At 44.4% G+C, this 18,852-nt stretch overlaps 1 protein-coding gene across 1 annotated transcript in view; it reads right to left on the bottom strand.

Moving 5' to 3' along the window:
- Nucleotides 1–18,852, bottom strand: part of Mettl24 (methyltransferase like 24) — a 137,238-nt gene that overhangs the window by 86,167 nt on the left and 32,219 nt on the right. Inside the window, exon 2 of the mRNA XM_021175136.3 lies at nt 4,311–4,409. Within this exon, the coding sequence (XP_021030795.1) occupies nt 4,311–4,409 (99 nt within the window). The remainder of the gene's footprint in view (nt 1–4,310; nt 4,410–18,852) is intronic.

The raw sequence follows: 18,852 nt of genomic DNA, 5'->3' as shown, positions 1-18,852 counted from the left end.
TTGTCTTATCTAAAAGATACAGCACAGGAATTATCTAATTTTAACCATTCATTAACCATCTTATTGACAGACATTCATTTTTGGAAAATAACTAGAAGTCCTCTATAAAACTTTGCTCTTAAAAAATAATTAAATATTGATTTTTTTTTCAAATTTTCTGGCTAAGATTTATAGCCATGGTTTCAAAAAACTCTCTTGCAAACAAAACAAGCGAGGACAGCAACTTCAAGCTAAGCTCCAGCTGAAGTAATTATACTCTCTGCCTGCCTAATTCCCCTTGTAATTTTAGCCATATAAAGTAAGTTAGGTCTGAACAGAAGCAAATAGATTCCAGGAAAAAATGTTTTGTGAAATTTTTTTTTTATTTAGCTTAAAGAGGTCTAATACATTTCCATTTCGTTTTGCATCCCAAAAGTTTGGATAGCAAGTCTACCATCTCATGAATAGAATGTGGCAAAGAGGTTCTTAATATTTGAGGAGTTTTGACAAGAATCCCTTAAAAATTCACTCTATTTTTATATGGTTACATTATTTCTGAAAAGCTCAAAGGCAAAAATGAATTTTTTTGCTCTCTCTCTCTCTCTCTCTCTCTCTCTCTCTCTGTGTGTGTGTGTGTGTGAGAGAGAGAGAGAGAGAGCACAAATATAATACATACTATCGATACAAGGTTGCAAAGTTCTAATCTGTGTATCCAGACTGACTTCAAAGGGTTTTTGTTTTTGTTTTTACAAGTAGAGATAGGTAGTTGGATAAATAACAGATAATAGATGGGTAGTAATAGTCAGAAAAACAGATTTTAAACCTTTTTTCTTATTTAAAACAGCTACTGTTGCTTAGATGAACTCTGTACTCAAAGCCGTGCTTCCTGGAGGCATATGGTGTGGGGGTTGCCCTAAGAAGCTGGCTCTGGAGCCTTCCATCAGAACAGAGCAAGTGCTCACGAGTTAACTGTTTCCTGTTAGCAGTTCACCGAATTATTCATGCAGAACTCTGTAGTGTGAGCAGGACCTCTCATATTATGAAAAACAATATTGCTAATTTAGCTGAACCTGAAGCTCTGTGTACTGTGGTCAAATGCCATAGCCTCTGGTGTTTCATAAGAGAGAGAGAGAGAGAGAGGAAGGAAGGAAGGAAGGAAGGAAGGAAGGAAGGAAGGAAGGAAGGAAGGAAGGAAGGAAGGAAGGAAGGAAGGAAGGAAGAAAAATAAAAATATAAAAATTCAGGGCCATAATCATGCCACCAAGGTCATCAGTATGCAGAGGGGTACCACACCCATGACTGTCTAAAGCTCACCCACATGCTCAACCTCTGAGAGACACCCCTCTTACTTAATTACCGTTTGAGAAGGGCATTTTATTAAGGTTTGAGATCCGGGAGACTCACAGAGTGCCAGGCCCTGGGTAGGTGATTGACACATGAAAAACTCAGCCATGAGCTTATCAAGTGCTGGCCTTTACTGTACCAGTTTGAGCATAGATTTGAGGGATTGTTTTCTTAAAGCAGCAGAGGAAGATGGGGGTGGAATTCACTCAGTGGCTCACTGCTGCTAACAGAAAATTTTAGGTAACAGTGACTTTAATATTCTGCAAGTTTTGCAGGCCTCCATTGTTAACATGATTTCTAAATGAGGCATAAGTCACAATGGCATCGGCAAAGCTCCGCATTGCATAGAGAAGCAACAGTTAGTGAAAGAATCGAACGGAGAATCAGTGTCATCTATGACGGCTCCCACCTGGAAGCCATCAGCTGGATAAAATGTCTCCTGATTACAAAACCATTGAGAGGTCTGCAATCTGTCACATTTTTCTGAAGGACAAAAAGCCTTCCACTGAGTCTGAAAGGAACTCGGGCCATATCATTTCAAAATATTCCAACCTGATACAATCATTACCTCAAACTGCACTCTCTCAAGGGACTATAACTTCACAGGGAGCAATTGGCTCCCTCTATGTGTAACAAGCTATACAGATTCTTTTGAGTGGGGTGGCCTTCCCATGCAGAGGCTGGGGAAGGGCCTTGAATCCTCCTGGTCACTGGGATTGCAATAAGACAGAATAAACTTTAAAGTCGCTTTCATCTCTTCATTGTCCACTAGCTCTTAGATTCACTGCCCCACCCGCCCCATCCCTGCAGCTGAGGTCTCCACCAAAAATCTCCTGTCAGCATCCTTAGAATTTACTGCCTGGATCTAGAGGAAATCCATTTGTCCTGTTGTTCCTTTCCAGGTTCCTTTCTTTCTCCATGTGCAAAGCATGAAAGCATTGTGCTTTGGCCATGTCTTAGAGCAGCACTGTCTTATGAAGACACCCACGGAGTTCAGCATAAACTTTGTCATTTGCTCTTGTATTGCACTTCCCAGCTCTTGTATCAGTTAGGAACTAAGATCCTGCTATGGAGCCCACAGCACATGGAGGTGGGAAGCATCTTTCTCTCACCGCTTCAAACACGCTCTTGCTTATGGATCTTCTCCAGCTGTCTGATGATTATATATTTACTCATCTCTGGGCTCCGTGAGGCCAAGACTGCAAGCCCATTGCCTTCAGAAACGCCTGACCACTTAGCTGTTCAGGAATGCCTGGGTAATAGCCACCCTCACCTACTTTCTCAGCCATGGAGAAGATCTTAGAAGCATTTGGTCCAACCTCAAGGTTTTGGGGATCAGAACAGGGACAGTCACAGAGGCAAAATCAATGGTCCAGGTTCCAGCATTAGCCCATATCACATCAGAATGTGCCTCTTACTCCTAGACTTTTCCCCCTTTCAGACCATGGCTCATGAGAAAGACCCAAGTGAATCTGAAATGACCACTGGATGCCCAAAGCGCATCCTGCAAGTAAACACTCCTCATAAAAGTTAAGCAACATTAGCTCAAAATACATGTAAAGTAGGATTTGGAGAGTTGTGCTCAATAAATTAATGTTGGAGGATGGGGCTCATCGTTTTCAAGTTCACTTTATAATTTTAATACCTCTAATTTTTCTCCAGGCTTTTAAAGAGTGTTTTTAGGTTGTAATTAAGAGATCTAGCATTCTATCCTTCATCTAAAACCATAATTGTGAAATTAAAATTTCAGTATTTTAATTAAGCCTGGGTAAATCCACCAAATTAATTTAAAGCAGCCAAAATAAGATAAATTTCTATAAAGCATGAGGACTGATTTATCATTCTATCAGCCACAATTAACTCCACAAGCTTTTATTTCCATGTCTCGGGGACAAGTATTAAAATTCCTATAAGTGTCTTGTGGCATCATGTAAGAAATAAGATTTTTAACCTAAACTAACCTCCTACAGCTCTGGCAACAAGCCAGGCATGATGGCATACACCTGAGACCTGAGCACTCAGGAGGAGTTCAAGGCTAGCCTGGGCTAAACAGCCAGACTCTGTCTCACAGTAAGGGCCATATTCTTTCTTATCCTTTACGGCTTTGCTGCCGTGAGGCTCAGTGCAGTGGTAAGGGCCAGTGGACTTAAGGAAATAAGCATCCAGCACCCCCTCCCGCAGGCCACTTGTGCCCAGGGGGCCTCTTAGGGTAACCTTGTGCTCAGTTCCCAGGCTCGGAAAGTTCTACCCTCCTCCTCCTCTCAGTGCAGGGCTAAGCATCTCTCGGGCCTTCATCTCTCCGTTACATCTGCCTTCTCTAGGATCGGGCAATGTGACAGTGAACCTTCTAATTAATGTGTCAAGAGCCTGAGAGTCACTTTAATGGATGTTCTCTTGCCTCCTCAGGGCCGGACTCTGCCTCACTCCCAGAGCTGAACAGGAGCTGCCACTGTGTGGAAAGCCATCCATTACTGGGGCTGCTCAGTGATGACTTAGGGCGATCCAAGGAGAGGGAAGTGAGCGCTGGGGTCACTAGCTTCTGGTGGTTCTCTTCTCAGAGCCTCCGTCTTCCTTGCCTATCACAGCCTGGTTGCCAAGAGCCCATGGCTGGGAAGCATACAGCCGGATGCTTCCAAATGGGAAAGAAGATGGTTTGGTTTTGTGACATACTTGACTGCCTACTCACAGGGACAAATCTGTCTCTTCACATGGCTTTCCAAAGCAATTTTCTAAAGTGATTCTTTAAAACACATGGGGATGAATCATTAGAACATTCCAGATTGGTGAGAATCTAGGAAGATGACAGGCAAACAGAAGCTATCTTCTCTGCCTTCATGGGTGTGGGAAAAAGTTGAGTAGCAACAGGGGACCCTACCCTGCTCAGGAGCTCCTCACAACTCCCAGGACTTAGATGGCAAAATCTTCTATCAATGGTTGGTCAGTACCTTTGACATTATTCCCAAACCTATTTGAGCTTGAAACACAACCTGAGTGGTACTGATGTAGCTCAGGAACCTTGAGGCCTCTTCGTCCAGGGACCGAGAAGGGCCTGCCCATGGCTGGAGCTCTATGTGCCATCGGGAACCCTGTGAAGGACAGAGAACACAGTGGGTCTGTAAAGATTCAGGATCTGGGCAGAACAGAAGAAATACAAGGTTAGGCCAAGGTTATCAGCATATGTGCCCAGCACTGTTGTCATTGAAGGCAGCATAAGCCACAGGAGATGTCCAGTGGCCAAGTTAAGAAGCTAATGACAATGGCCCCTGGGGACTGTCTAGTTAAAGACAAACTCCACCTGACTCCACCTGAAAGGACCTTAATGCAACTGGATACATGATACCCCTTCACACTCAGAGAGGAATGGTCATTACCTGTTACTGCTTTCTAAGGTTAGAGTTTCAAGAATCTGTTCCCTAAAGAACAGTTTTGGGGGTCACAGCATCAAAAAGCTGAGGTGCATGGTGGAAGAGACACTGAGGCCTTTGGTCATCTCTCTTAGCACTGAGAGAGATGGGTAATGAGACCTACTGCTGAGCTGGTGTGTGGGACAAGGATGCTGAGCTGAGAAGGATGGCTTTCTAGCACAGAGAGACCGCTCACACCTGTCAGCAGAGAATCTCCCTCTTTCTCAGGGATCCATTCAAGAAGGCTTTGTGGGGTTCTCGCTTAACCTATCATCTGGCTGACTTTGTCCTGAAATCTTGGTGATTTTTAAACAAGAGTCTTTATAAATTATATATCTAGGGCACGGTAGCATATATTGGTAATCTCAACACTGACTCATGCTGAGGCAGGAGAATAACAAGTTCAAAGTCATCCCAGACTACTGTGATGGTCAATTTCAGTTGTCAACTTGATGAGGTCTAGAACCATAGTTGATAGGTGTCCATGCACACCTGCCGGTCATATCTTAATTAGACTGATTGAGATGGGAGGACCTGCCCATTGTGGGCAGCACCATTCCCAAGACTAGGATCAAAGAGTACACACAAAGAAGAAAGTGGGTTGAGCCCAAGCATTCATTGTTGCCTGCTTCTTGACTATGACTGCAATGGGACCCACTGCTTCCATCTGTCACTGTGACTTTTCTGCCTCAGACTGTGAGCCAAAAATCCCTAGAGTTGCATCTGGTAGGGTTCTTATCAGAGCAACAGAAAAGGAAACTAAGACAACTACATAGCAAGACTCTAACTTGGGGGAAAAGATGTAGCTACTCTGCTCTGCAAGCTGCTTTTCTGAGGGCAGCCATGTCTTATAGCTGTTGTCTTGTGAAGGGAGAACACAGAGCATCAAGGAATACTATCTAATCCACCCTCCATCCCTGTATTGATTTTTTTCTTCTCTTATTAGATGCTAATAACCATTCAGTCAGTCAATATTTATCAAGCACCAGCATGGATCAGGCAAGGATAAATACAAAACTGAATAAGATGTAAACTTTCCCAGGAGATGTCATGGCTAGGAGCAGACATCAGATTTGTACATAATGACTTTGAAAAGGAAATAGGAACACATTTAAGAGAGTTATTCCTTTCAGAGAACGGTTTCTGAAGCTACAAGTTAGACACATTTAAAGGCAAACACCTGCTCCTCGGACCCAGCCACACTCTCTCCTGCATCAAACAGACAGAGCACTTTCACAGATCTCTCCTAGGCCATTTACTAGTTAGAACACAAGAGAGCCAAACTGTTGTGTCTATATTAGTCAACGTTGTCATCTTGTGGCTTGGGTAAATATCAGTCAGGGACCTGTCACACTGACTGACTGAGGAGAATTTCACAAAGAGACCCTTTACAAAGTTGTAGGCAGGAATTAAGGGTAAAGAGGAATTACGGTGATAACAATGACAGGTGACACCAGACGACCCTCTGGGGAAATGGTATGGAGAGGGACTTTAAGAAAGGAAAACAGCCAAATCTATTACAGATATCACCTTATCTGCCACATCTGCTGGTCTCCTGCCTTCTGTGAGCCAAATCCGCAGAGAGGAAAACTGAGACTGGCCCCTGTCAGTCCCCCCACCCCTCTGCCCATCACATCCATCCCCAGGGTCCCAGCTGGTAGAGTAGTGGAGGTGAAATGGAAGCAAGGTTTGAACAAAGTTCATTCATTCATTTATTTATTCTGTAGGCATTTGTGCTTCATGCCTACAGGGTATGTTTCTTTCCATTTAATGTGAGGCACAGCGGTGTCATGCAATAAAAGCAAGGAATTATTTAGGGTCTCTGATGGAGTTCTCTATGGGATACAATAGGGGCACAAGGAAATGGCTTCCTTAAGGATTACTCACAAAAGATGCACAAAAAAATTTGGATACAAATCACAGGGAAGAATTTCTATGGCTAAATGCTTCCAAACGCTGCAAGGTGTTTTGGAAACATTACAGAGACACGTCAGACTCAGCACCAGCATTAAGCCAGGGCTAGCACACAGGAGTGACTTCACACATTGGTAGTTGTGAATCCCTCTTGTTAAATATAGGATTATCTTTCTGCAACCTGATACTCCTCATTTCCAGCTGAGAGTTGACCACAAAGAAGCCAAAACACAGCTGTGCTGGTGGAGAATGCACGTCAAGGAATCTCAGATGGAGGTCTAATAACAGCACACAGACAGCAATACACGCTCTCAGATGAGCTCTCACATACTGCTTTGGTTTAGCTGTTTAAAAAACATTTCACATAAAGCAGTGTTCTTATTGGAATCAATCTGACAGCAGGTCGTGATTATTTCCCCATGGAAACCACTCGCTTTTATCTTCTCTTTCAATTACCATTCATCTTAATTCTCCACTGCACACATCAACACAATGCCTTTCCCAAATTCCCACAAATGGAATTCTATGAGCACCTTCAAATACCCAGGCAAGTTTAATTGAAAAGAGTAAGACCCATAATTTTCTTTAAAAAATAGATGATGATGGTTTTGCTCCACACAATTTCCTAAATGCCAGGGTGCATTGTGTGTCTATTATCCGTGTGCTTCAAATATCAAGTGACCAACAACACCACCTCCATTACTCCTAGGCAGTGGGGCTGTGGACTCCCAGAGCCCTCTGTCCATCAGCGGACTCCCAAGGCAGGTAAACAGTCTCTTAGCAGCAGATGGCAGTGCTCAGAGACACTTCGTATTGTGTGTTTGCTGCCCACAGGCCTGTGTGGAAATGGCTAGCACAGCATTACAAGGGGTTGTTACACAGAGCCCACCCCCAAGGATTGAAGCCCCTGCAGACCTTTAAAAATCCGCGGTCCTGCTTTGTATGACAGACACCAGGAATTCACTAGAAGCAGTGGTGGGTGGGGGTTCCTATCACGTGAGTTTCTTGGGAGGGCAAGTTCCTGGACGCCTCAGAAAAGGGAACAGCAATCTTTTACCCATCTAGCAGGACTTCGAGGTTTACATCTTAAAAGGAAGGCAGGATGCTGTTTTTTTTTTTTTTTAAAACATAGAATTCCAAACATTAAGATCAAGGATGACAGAAGGTTTTCTGAGACGCTATCTCACATCCCCCCTGCTATTTTGCAGACATTTGTAGTTCTGCTTTTCAAATGAAAAAGGCTTTTCCCATGCAACAAACAAGGGGTCTGACTTCATGAGTCTGTACCAAGCACAGATATGAAGCTTGGGGATATTTTTAATCAAGTATTACCTTAACATTAAATTTTGTTTGTCTATCTGTCTCCCTTTTTTCTTCCTTCCTTCCTTCCTCCCTCCCTCCCTCCCTCCCTCCCTCCCTCCCTCCCTCCCTCTCTCTCTCTCTCTCTCTCTCTCTCTCTCTCTTTCTTTCTTTCTTTCTTTCTTTCAGAACTGGATCTCTCAAAGCCAGGAAGCTTGATTCTAAGATTTTATTCCCAAACAATAATGAAAAATTAAAAACAATCCTTTAAAATATTTTTTGCCTGTCAGCCTACAATCATTAATTCAAGACAAAGGCCTTGAGCTAAACTAGTAGTAATAAAAAAAAATTTTTTTAAAGTAGTCCCACCCTTGACCTAGAAAAAAAGCCATCAGCGCTGCCTTGCAAAAGCGTTGCCTGGGAATTTAGAGTAACAGTTTTCTGTTTCACAAGGCTCCTCTCACTCTCATACACAATCTCATGCAGCCCATGAGAAAAGCATCAAACTAAAAACAGCGACCTTGCGGCCTTTGAGGTGTGGTTTGTGGTTTCAGTGTCTTGCCCGGGCAGCTCTTAAACTCACTATGTAGCTCATCCTGACCTCGAACCTGCCTCGGCTTCCCAAGTCATAGGATTTATAAGCACATGTCACTGGGCATAGCAGTACAGGCAGGTTCTATACAAGCCTTTTAAAAACTGGGACAGGTAGAGGAAAGAAAACTTTAAGATAAAGCAAACAAAAAGGGAATATTGTTTTTCTATTGGCCCTACCTGTTCCTTTGGGAGGTCATGTAATGGGTGGTTTAAATGACCAGTTCTTTGGCTATGATGGAGTACTGGGGGTTGTTTTTAATCAGTGTATTCCCAAAGGCACATTGCCAGGCCCCTGAGGGTTCATAGCCGGCCATCTTCCACCAGGAGAGGGAGCTAACAATAGAGTCTCTGCACAGTGGCTGCCAAAGGACAGAGACGCCTTGTACATCTTTGATTCAAACTAAACAGGATATGGAACTGAGTGTGTGTTTATGTGTTGATCAGAGAAGCCAAAGCTTCCTGGGGAAACAAACCAAAACAAGTAAAATAGATTTATTTATCAATTTTGCAATAATTGAGAGCATCTGTTGTTGGGCAGGGACCAGTGAAGGAAACTGTTTCTTCTTCTTCAGAGAGAAAAGAGGGTGGTGGGAGTGGTTGGGGGAGGGGAAACACAGTAGTATCTGGATGGAACATAAATCCAGCCTTGCCTGAGGGTTGATGGGCATCAGGCCTCTACAAGCTATGCTGCTCTTAGATACCAGAATTCCAAAAACCTTCTTCGGTTACTGCCTTGGTTCTCAGACTCAGCCCTGACTTAGTAAGAGCAAGGGTCAGTCATATGTTTTGTAGTGATACCTTACCAAAAATATTGGAATGAGAGTTGAGTCTCAGGTATGGGTCAGATAGATGGCTAAGTGCGTCCTCATCCCCCAAGTTCACACAATGAGGGATGGGAAACAAAGAATCGTTCTTTAGAAACTCAGACAAGTAAATGCTTGCAGGCAGATGTCAGGAAAGCCTAGACTTCAAAGCACAATGGAGCCAATGGTAAGCTCCTTTGTTCTTTGCTATGGCCCTGTCCCCATTCAGGCCAGCTAGCAGGGATGGAAGCCAGAGAAGCCCTCCCCCTCAGAATCAGGGAAGGAAGGCAGCTGCTGCTCCCCAGAGACAGCCACCCGTTTCCCCAGCCTCTCCTGGTCTCCATTCTTGTATCCTAACTCCAAGGCAATCCCACTGAACTGATAAAAGTGAAAATTGAGGTCAAAAGGCTACTAATCTGAGAAAAAGCAGCTTGCGATTTGAGCTGAGGCTGTAGTTCCTGGAAGGCGCTGTGTCTCCCTCACCCCTCAATGGCCTTGGACTGAGATCCAGCCTGAAGAAATGTGAACAAAAACATGAGGCTTCTTAAAATCCAAACCTCTGTCCAGAGCGTTAGAAGCCATCAGGAACTAGAGGTCACTGGGGCCACCAGGAAGAAATATCAGCTGAGGAAATGCCATGGTAGTTTATGAGGTCCAGCACACATTGAGATCTGACCCTGGCCTTTCCGTCCAGACAGACTGATCCCTGCCCAGATCCCAGACTGGCTATGTAGGCACAGGCCTATGAGTAGACCTGAAGCACACTACAGATGCGTAGCACACATGACTGACATAAAGCTTACAATCTACACGTTTTCTCATCCCAGCACCAAGTACCAGAGAGAGAAACGATTTTGGAGGAGACTCACCTTGGCTCACAGGTTTTCGACCCATGGCCAGTTTCTGGGTGTGTGGTCTGGTGAGGCAGAGCATGATAGTGGAGAAGGCACAGAGTGCTCACAAAGAGGGCAGCAAGCAGAGCAGCAGGAAGAGGTCAGGTCAAGATGCCTCTCAAAGACTTGTCCCCCAGTCCAGAACTAATGTCACCAGCTTAGGACCTTCAACATGAGACATCTGTGCACTTTCCTCATCAGAAGAGAGGTGTCCTCCAGGGAGGGCTCTGACCGCTGGAGCAGGTGAGAGAGCCATCTTGTATCCTGGGTCCCTCAGAGACCAGTCTGCGCAGGAGAGCCCACGGGCTGCAGAAGCAACATAGCTTCTGGGACAGGGACCCTTTTGGGCCTTTATCTTCAGCCAGGAGGCAGAGCTGAGCTCCAGACCTCTGTGCACCTTCCCTGCAGAGGAGAGCTTGCATGCAGAGAGTGCTCTGACCACTCAGACTCAGGAGAGGGTTGGACTCCCAGGTCTGCTGACAGAGGCTAACAGAATCACAGGAGGAACAAGCTCCAGCCAGAGACAACTATAACAACTGACTCCAGAGATTCCCAGATGGTAACGTAAGAATCTTACTAACAGAAACCAAGACCACTCGGCATCATTGGAACCCAGTACTCCCACCACAGTGAATCCTGGATACCCCAACACACCCAAAAAGCAAGATTCAGATTTAAAATCATATCTCATGAAACTGGTAGAGAATTTTAAGAAGAAAATTAATAACTCACTTAAAGAAATACAGGAGAACACGGCTAAACAGGTAGAAGGCCTTAAAGAGGAAACACAAAAATCCTTTAAAGAATTACAGGAAAACACAACCAAACAGGTGATGGAATTGAACAAAACCATCCAAGATCTAAAAATGGAAGTAGAAACAATAAAGAAAAGGGAGACAACTTTGGAGACAGAAACCCTAGGAAAGAAATCTGGAAGCATAGATGCTTGCATCAGCAACAGAATACAAGAGATGGAAGAGAGAATCTCAGATACAGAAGATTCCATAGAGAACATGGACACAACAATCAAAGAAAATGCAAAATGCAAAAAGATCCTAACTCAAAAATCCAGGAAATCCAGGAAACAATGAGAAGACCAAACCTACGGATAATAGGAGTAGATGAGAATGAATATTTTCAACTTAAAGGGCCAGTAAATATCTTCAACAAAATTATAGAAAAAAAACTTCCCTAACCTAAAGAAAGAGATGCCCGTGAACATACAAGAAGCCTACAGAACTCCAAATAGACTGGACCAGAAAAGAAATTCCTCCTGGCACATAATAATCAGAACAACAAATGCACTAAATAAAGATAGAATATTAAAAGCAGTAAGAGCCTTCAACAAATTGCTTGGGGGCACATTCCATATTTAACCCATAAAACCATTGAAAGCTGGCTGGAATTTTATGCCTGAGCCCAATGAGGAAGGTCCCATATTATAATAAATAGAGAATATAGAGAATAGAATGTAAAAGACTAGAGGATATAAAGTATAAAATATAGAATACATATATAGAATATGTATAAATAATGAACATAGAATGTGGAATACAGAATATAATAGAATATAGAATGTAGAATATAAAATAGAATATATAATATAATAAAATTTAATATAATGTAATATGATATAGATCACTATTATTCATAGTACTTACAACCCAGAGGTCCTAGATTATACTCAAAATGTCCAGGATGCAATCCCAAACCACTGAGCATGTGAGAATCGGAAAACTCCCAGCTACGACGAGAAAGGACAATTCCTGGACTCCAATTACAGCACAGAACACGTGGGAATGCTTTGACCGAGACTGACAAGCAACTGTTATAAAAGGATGTGCCTCTGAAGGCAGTGAAAAGGAAGAGAAGACTTAGCCCAGGCATGGGAGCTAAAAAGAGCCAAATGGACATCTCTGAACAGAAAACAATAAATATAGTAACTAACATAAAATCTCAGTGGATGCACTCAGCAGCAGAATGAGTCAGGAGAATACAGATGAAGCAATAGAAAGGAAAACTGAGAGACAAAAAGGGCTGGGCATGGGATGAAAAGAGCTTGAGGTGTGAGCACGGGCCTCCAGCTAAGAGTTTGTACTACTCTCACAGAGGATGCACGTTCTGTTCCCAGCACCCATCGTGGGCAGTTTACAATTGTCTGTAACTCCATTTCCAGGGGTTTCCACCTCTTCAGGGCACTGACACTCAAGCTATAATCACACACACACACACACACACTTAAATGTAAATCTTTTAAGATTTGGGGACATTTATGATAATACCAAGAGGTCCAACATTCATAGCCTTGATATCCCAGAGAAAGAGAAAGAGCACAGGGTAGAAAAATAGCAGTCAAACAATTCATACTTAAGAGGCTGCCAGTTTTGACAAAATACATACATCTAAAGCAGCAAAGGGCTCAGCAAACTCCCAGGAGAAACACTCACTGAGCTCCATACAAGGGGCACGGGGATACAGCTCAGTGGTGGAGTCTGACTAGAGTGTGTGAGGCTTTAGGGTCAACACCCCTACCCCCACCCCACCCCCATGCAAGTGAGCTTGTATAAAATCACAAAATGAAAGGATTTTTACTTCCATGTACATCCTAGTCAACCTACTAAAACTAAAGACAATAGCAAGAAAGCTGAGTCCGTTACTGCTGTAGCATCAGGGCTGAGTGTGAACACACAGAAGCAATCCAGGTCACAGGGTACAGAGTCCCTGGGATACTCGCTGTGAGGCCCAAGCCCACCTCACCTTCACCAAGTCTGCTAACAGCCTTTGGCGGCAGCATCAGACATGCTGAAATCCACAGCCACAGAGGCATCTCAAATCCTCACTCCATCAATCTGCCACCACAGCATCATTACACCGAGTGTGGGTTGGGAGGCAAGGGACGAGGGAACTAGAAATCAAATCCTCTTTGACAGGAAAAAAACGCATTATAACTCAAGCAGGCCCTGATAACTTAGGGGGGGGGATGGAGAAATGGAGAAGGAGAAATAAACACTCTAGATTTATTTTCAAAGTTATTCTGCTAAGTCGGAAAGAGAAGACAAGCAAATTAGAGTAGGATTTTCTTCCTACTACAGAATAGACATCTTTAAGTTCCCTGCATTTTCTGTGCACGTTGAAATGTCTCCAATTGAACACCCCAAGGGAAGGCTAAGAGAATAAAACCTCACGTTTTTCTGGGTTTTATTACAGGCATAAAAAAGAGAAGCCAAATACCTAGGATAGATCCAGAGAGAGCCAGAGGTTTCTAGTAGTTTGCATAATGTAGATGCTATTTACTATCTGCATATACAGTGGGGATTCAAATGTCAAATTAGGAGTTTCACTGGGGTGGCATGCATACCAACTAGGGAAGGAGGGGGAGTTTTGTTTCTTTTAGAGATAAGTTTATATTAAAATGTTTGCCTAGGAAAGCAAATAAAAATTTAGCAAAGTATAAACCATATTCCTCAGGATTGTTTTTGCTGTGTGTCTGTCTCTCTCACACGTGCACACACATGCACACCCCTCTACATGCATACACAACCTTTTCACGACATGTCGGGTCCCAGAATTCTAGGAGCTTAGCATCATTCACATCAACATCAATCTGCTGTGTCCACATCTCAGTCAAAAAAAAAAAAACAAAAAAACCCATCAGCATCCCCGAACAGCCACCTTCCCTGAAAACATTATCCTCTTAGGATGGAGGTCTGCATATTAGAAAACAACGTCCAAATGAGTGGGCAAGAGGGCAGGGCAGGGCAGGAAAGCCACTGTATGGGGTAAGCATGAAGAAGAAAACTGGAAGGGTTATAAGCAGAGAACGAAATGGGGCTTCTTCTCAGTACCTACAACCCCTGCAGGTTCATGAGGACCCACAGTGGTTCACAAGGGCTTCCCACGGTCTCTTTGCTGGCTCTCAACTATTTAAGTCCTCACACCTTATCTAGACCGGGAGAAGTGCTGCTGTTCTGAACTCAACACAAGACGCAAGCTTTACCCCAGCCACCAGGTGTGGGGATCATGCCAGAAGGAATGCACCCAATGCAATGCATGCACGATATTCGGAAACACAGAATGGCAGTGTCACCCCACAGCCACCGCCACAGCTGACAGTGGGACAGCAGCCACGTGTGCATACACTGAAAGGAAGCAGGACAGTCACTGGAAGTCACTGGAGACACTGGGCGATGCTTGAGCCATCTTCCACAAAGATGGCGCCTGTGAGAACAGCTCATACAGGCACGAGGGAGAGAACCAAATGCCGAGAACCAAAGTCCCCCATACCCTCCCCCCCCACACTTCCCTACCCACCCATTCCCATTTTTTTGGCCCTGGCGTTCCCCTGTACTAGGGCATATAAAGTTTGCATGTCCAATGGGCCTCTCTTTCCAGTAATGGCCAACTAGGCCATCTTTTGATACATGAGATAGGACTCATGGTAAATGAGTTTCCAGACAAAGCTGTCACATTCCCCTGAAAATGGCATCAGATACACATAACTGTGCATGTGTACATGTGTGCATATCTCGGTGTTAAATGTGCATTTATTCACGTGAACTATTTCTCATCTTATAATGTCCATATTTCATAGCATTCACACCATTCCCCTCTGGCCCTTAGGTACTCATACTGTCCTGGAAGCTTTGGGAAATCCTACCTGACAATTAGAGATAAGACTTTGCTTCCAGGATATTCTTTGCATGATTCTATATTTATAGGACATTTTTCTTCCCGAATGTACTATAAATCATAGCGGCTGACACGTTAGCAAAAGCCCAGTGAAGGTTTTCTGTGGGAAACTGCCAACCGTGTGAAAGAAGGCAGGCAGAGCTGGCTGGACGCCTCGGGTTCCAAAAGCACTTAAGCCTCGAACCTAAATGGAAGGAAAATTTCTTTCTCACTAAGTGCCCCTCTCAGAACATGAGGAATTGCTGAAGGAAGCAGGCCTTTCTGGGGGTCTGCTATTATCAGCTTGCTGCTGTGTAACATCTGGCCTTGCGATTCTTTTGTGGCAAGAGAATGAGCCTCTCCAAAGTTGGAAGTGAAGCCGCTGGTGGCTAGGGGTTTTACCCAGACCCTTTCCCTACGGCAGACTGGAAATAATGAGGGAACAGACTGCGCAAATAAATAGCACAGATATAAGCTGAGGAGATTCTGTAAGCATTGGGTTTGTTTGGGTTTTTTTGTTTGTTTGTTTTTGAGGTAGGGTTTCTCTGTGTAGCACTGGCTGTCCTGGAACTCACTCTGTAGACCAGGCTGGCCTCGATCTCAGAGATCCACCTGCCTCTGCCTCCCGAGTGCTGGGATTAAAGGCAAGCGCCACCACGACCAGCACTGTAAGCGTTCTTTTTTTTTTTTTTACTAGTTGGATAAGATATTGTTTTTTTAATATATATTTTTTTACATATTTTCCTCAATTACATTTCCAATGCTATTCCAAAAGTCCCCCATACCCTCCCCCCCACACTTCCCTACCCACCCATTCCCATTTTTTTGGCCCTGGCGTTCCCCTCTACTGGGGCATATAAAGTTTGCATGTCCAATGGGCCTCTCTTTCCAGTAATGGCCAACTAGGCCATCTTTTGATATATATGCAGCTAGAGTCAAGAGCTCCGGGGTACTGGTTAGTTCATAATGTTGTTCCACCTATAGGGTTGCAGATCCCTTTAGCTCCTTGGGTACTTTCTCTAGCTCTTCCATTGGGAGCCCTGTGATCCATCCAATAGCTGACTGTGAGCATCCACTTCTGTGTTTGCTAGGCCCCGGCATAGTCTCACAAGAGACAGCTATATCTGGGTCCTTTCAGCAAATTCTTGCTAGTGTATGCAATGGTGTCAGCGTTTGGAAGCTGATTATGGGGTGGATCCCTGGATATGGCAGGTAAACGTTCTTAATAGTATGTCAGCAGCTGGGAGAACGTGTCTTCTAGGTATGACAGGGGAGCTTCACCACGAGCTCTCAACAATTTGGTTGCCTGAACAAGACTAACAAGACTAACAAAATGAAAACACTAGTGGGCGGGTCAACACGGAGGGAAGTTCCACCTAGTCCCACAGCTCGATGCTTTCTGACACAGCCAGACCCAGTCTCCCCAAGGACTCCTACACGGACCGTCCAATCACAAGTGCTCAGCCTTAGACGCATGCGCACATGAGCAAAGCTAAATAAATAGACTCAGTGGGTTATATAGGCTTGTGTGCATACACACATACATATACAAGTAACAATAATAATTAAAGAAGAGCTCATGAGTCTGGGAGGAGAGGGCACTGGAGAGATTGGAGAGGGGAGGGAGGGTGAATTATGCACGAGAATCTCAAAAAATAAAATTAAGAAAACAACTTTCTTTTATAAGCAACAGCTTAAAATCCTTTTTTTTTTTTTTTGGTTTTTCGAGACAAGGTTTCTCTGTATAGACCTGGCTGTCCTGGCCTCTGCTTCCCGAGTGCCGGAATTAAAGGCGTGCACCACCACGCCTGGCTTAAAATCCTTTTTAAAACTGCAATTTTTAGAGAGCACAGAGGCACAGAGGCACAGTCTGCTTCTGGCTTTAACTTTTACTTGGGTTATGCTTGAAGAGAATGACTGTCTTGAAAGGAGCCTTACACATCACCTAGAACACACTATGTCATGTCCTCCACACGATTATCAAAGAAAATGAGCCTGGAAGAGGCAAAGTGACAAACCCAAGTCCCAAGGAGGAGGTGGCAGGCAGCTGTGGAACTCGAATGGCTAGCCCCACACTTGCTCTCTACGCCGTCCTGCCTCCATGCTGGCTCTGTTCTAACTCCCCACTCACGGTTGTCTTGATCCTATAGATAGGCCATGCTACTAGAAACTTCAGGAGGGCCTGTGCAGGAAAAGCACAGTGGCTGGCCTGCACTCACACAGTCCTTGATGCAGTGGGAACAAATTTGTAAAACTGTTTATCCATAAGATAGCGGGCACGCTTAGAAACTCACCCATGCATCTGACAGCGTTATGTATAATTAATGCTCAGTAGTTAAAAGGGAGGGTTAAGTTGATCTAGGCTGTGCTGATGGATGGTGATATCAGGGTCACACGAGCCTCTGAATGACAGCAGCAATTGAGACTGTGTGCTTCATTGCCCTCCCCAACCCACACTGAATATGTAGCAAGAGTGAGGAATGAAATTAGTTATTTTAAACCCTCCTAAATTTGAAATCCACATGAATGCTTGTTACTGCAGCATTACCTAGCCTGTCCTGACTGACAGGCACTGAGGGGGTAAAAGACATTTACTACTGGGATGGCCACATGGTCACAGGATCTTCCCAGTGCCACACCTTTAGAGACTGAATAGCGGGCACAGGCAAACAATGGGTTGTTTGGGATTCTTAGATAGAGAAAGAAAAGAAATACAGCCAAGGACAACTGAGAGTCAAGACACAGAGGAGCTAGGGCACACTCAGAAGGAACCTATAAGGAAATTTCTGTGGCAAAACTAGTCCTACTGTCTGATCTGTTCTCTAAGTGCATCTGGCTTATACCACACTGAGCCAGGCCTGCCCCTCCTGTCCAGGATCCTCCCTCTTCTTCACGAGTAGGTTCAAAGCTGGCTTATCCTTCCCAGTCCAGTGTTAGTCACATGCTGCTTTTAAGAGTCCTAATTTTTCAGGCCTCTGCTATGTGCAAAGTAAACTACGTGGGGCAGATGCTTTGCTGATATTCTTCTAGCCTCTCACTTTGTACTATTTGGTATGATCTGATGCAGGGGAGTTGGCTTAACTAGGAGCCTTATGAAGACACCACATGTCCCTTGCAATCCCCCACAGAACTGGTTCCAAGGGACATTTTTACATTGGTTTAAATGCCAGCGAGAAAAGAGCATGATACATCTCTCAGAGTTGAGAATGGCTTTTTTATTAATTTGGGGGCAGGGTAGGAGAATTCACTAACTTGGCTTTGTAGGAATACCTTAAAGTAGCTAAATATAACTGCTTTTACTCAGACAGAAATAAGCTGTGAAATCTGAGAATCCTTGATTCAGTTCTGCTCACATAAAAATAAAAATCAGGGGCTAGAGAGATTGTGGGAACTAAAGGGGGTAGGGGAAGAAGTGGGGAGAGAGGATAGTCCACGTCTGGCCAGAGTTCCTCCTATGCTCTGGGTAGGCAAACTGATGCTTTCTGGGAGGGCTGCCAGACGCTTTCCACTCGGCCCTGGGTGGGCATCTAAGTCACTGACCCCACTCAACAAGGGGTGGACAAGGGGCAGCCCCTAACCAGGGGCCCAGGGCGACACCCTGTAGCCCCAGGGTTACAGGAGAGAGGGCTGAGGGAGAGAGGTTCGTTCCCACACAGGTGAGAGTCTGCGCAGTGGGTCTTGATGAACAGAGACAGTCTTTGGTTTTAGAGCTTTATTGTAGAAAGGCAGGGGGAAAGGAGAGGAGGTGGAAAGAGAGAGACTAGCCATGGCCAAAAGGCGAGAAGGGGGAAAGAGAGAGAGAAGAAAGGCTAGAGAGTAAGAAAGAGAGAGGGAGAAAGTGAGAGGAGAGGAGAGTAAGGGGACTAAGAGCAAGAGAGTGAGGTGGGGCCAAGCAGCCCCTCTTATTGTATCCTGTTATCTTTACTGTTGCTAGGTAACTGGGGAGGAGTTTAG

This window comes from Mus caroli, unplaced genomic scaffold (assembly GCF_978045245.1).
Source record: "Mus caroli unplaced genomic scaffold, Mus_caroli_1 scaffold_9, whole genome shotgun sequence".
Lineage (NCBI taxonomy): Eukaryota > Metazoa > Chordata > Mammalia > Rodentia > Muridae > Mus > Mus caroli.
This window is presented reverse-complemented; position numbering and strand designations above follow the sequence as displayed.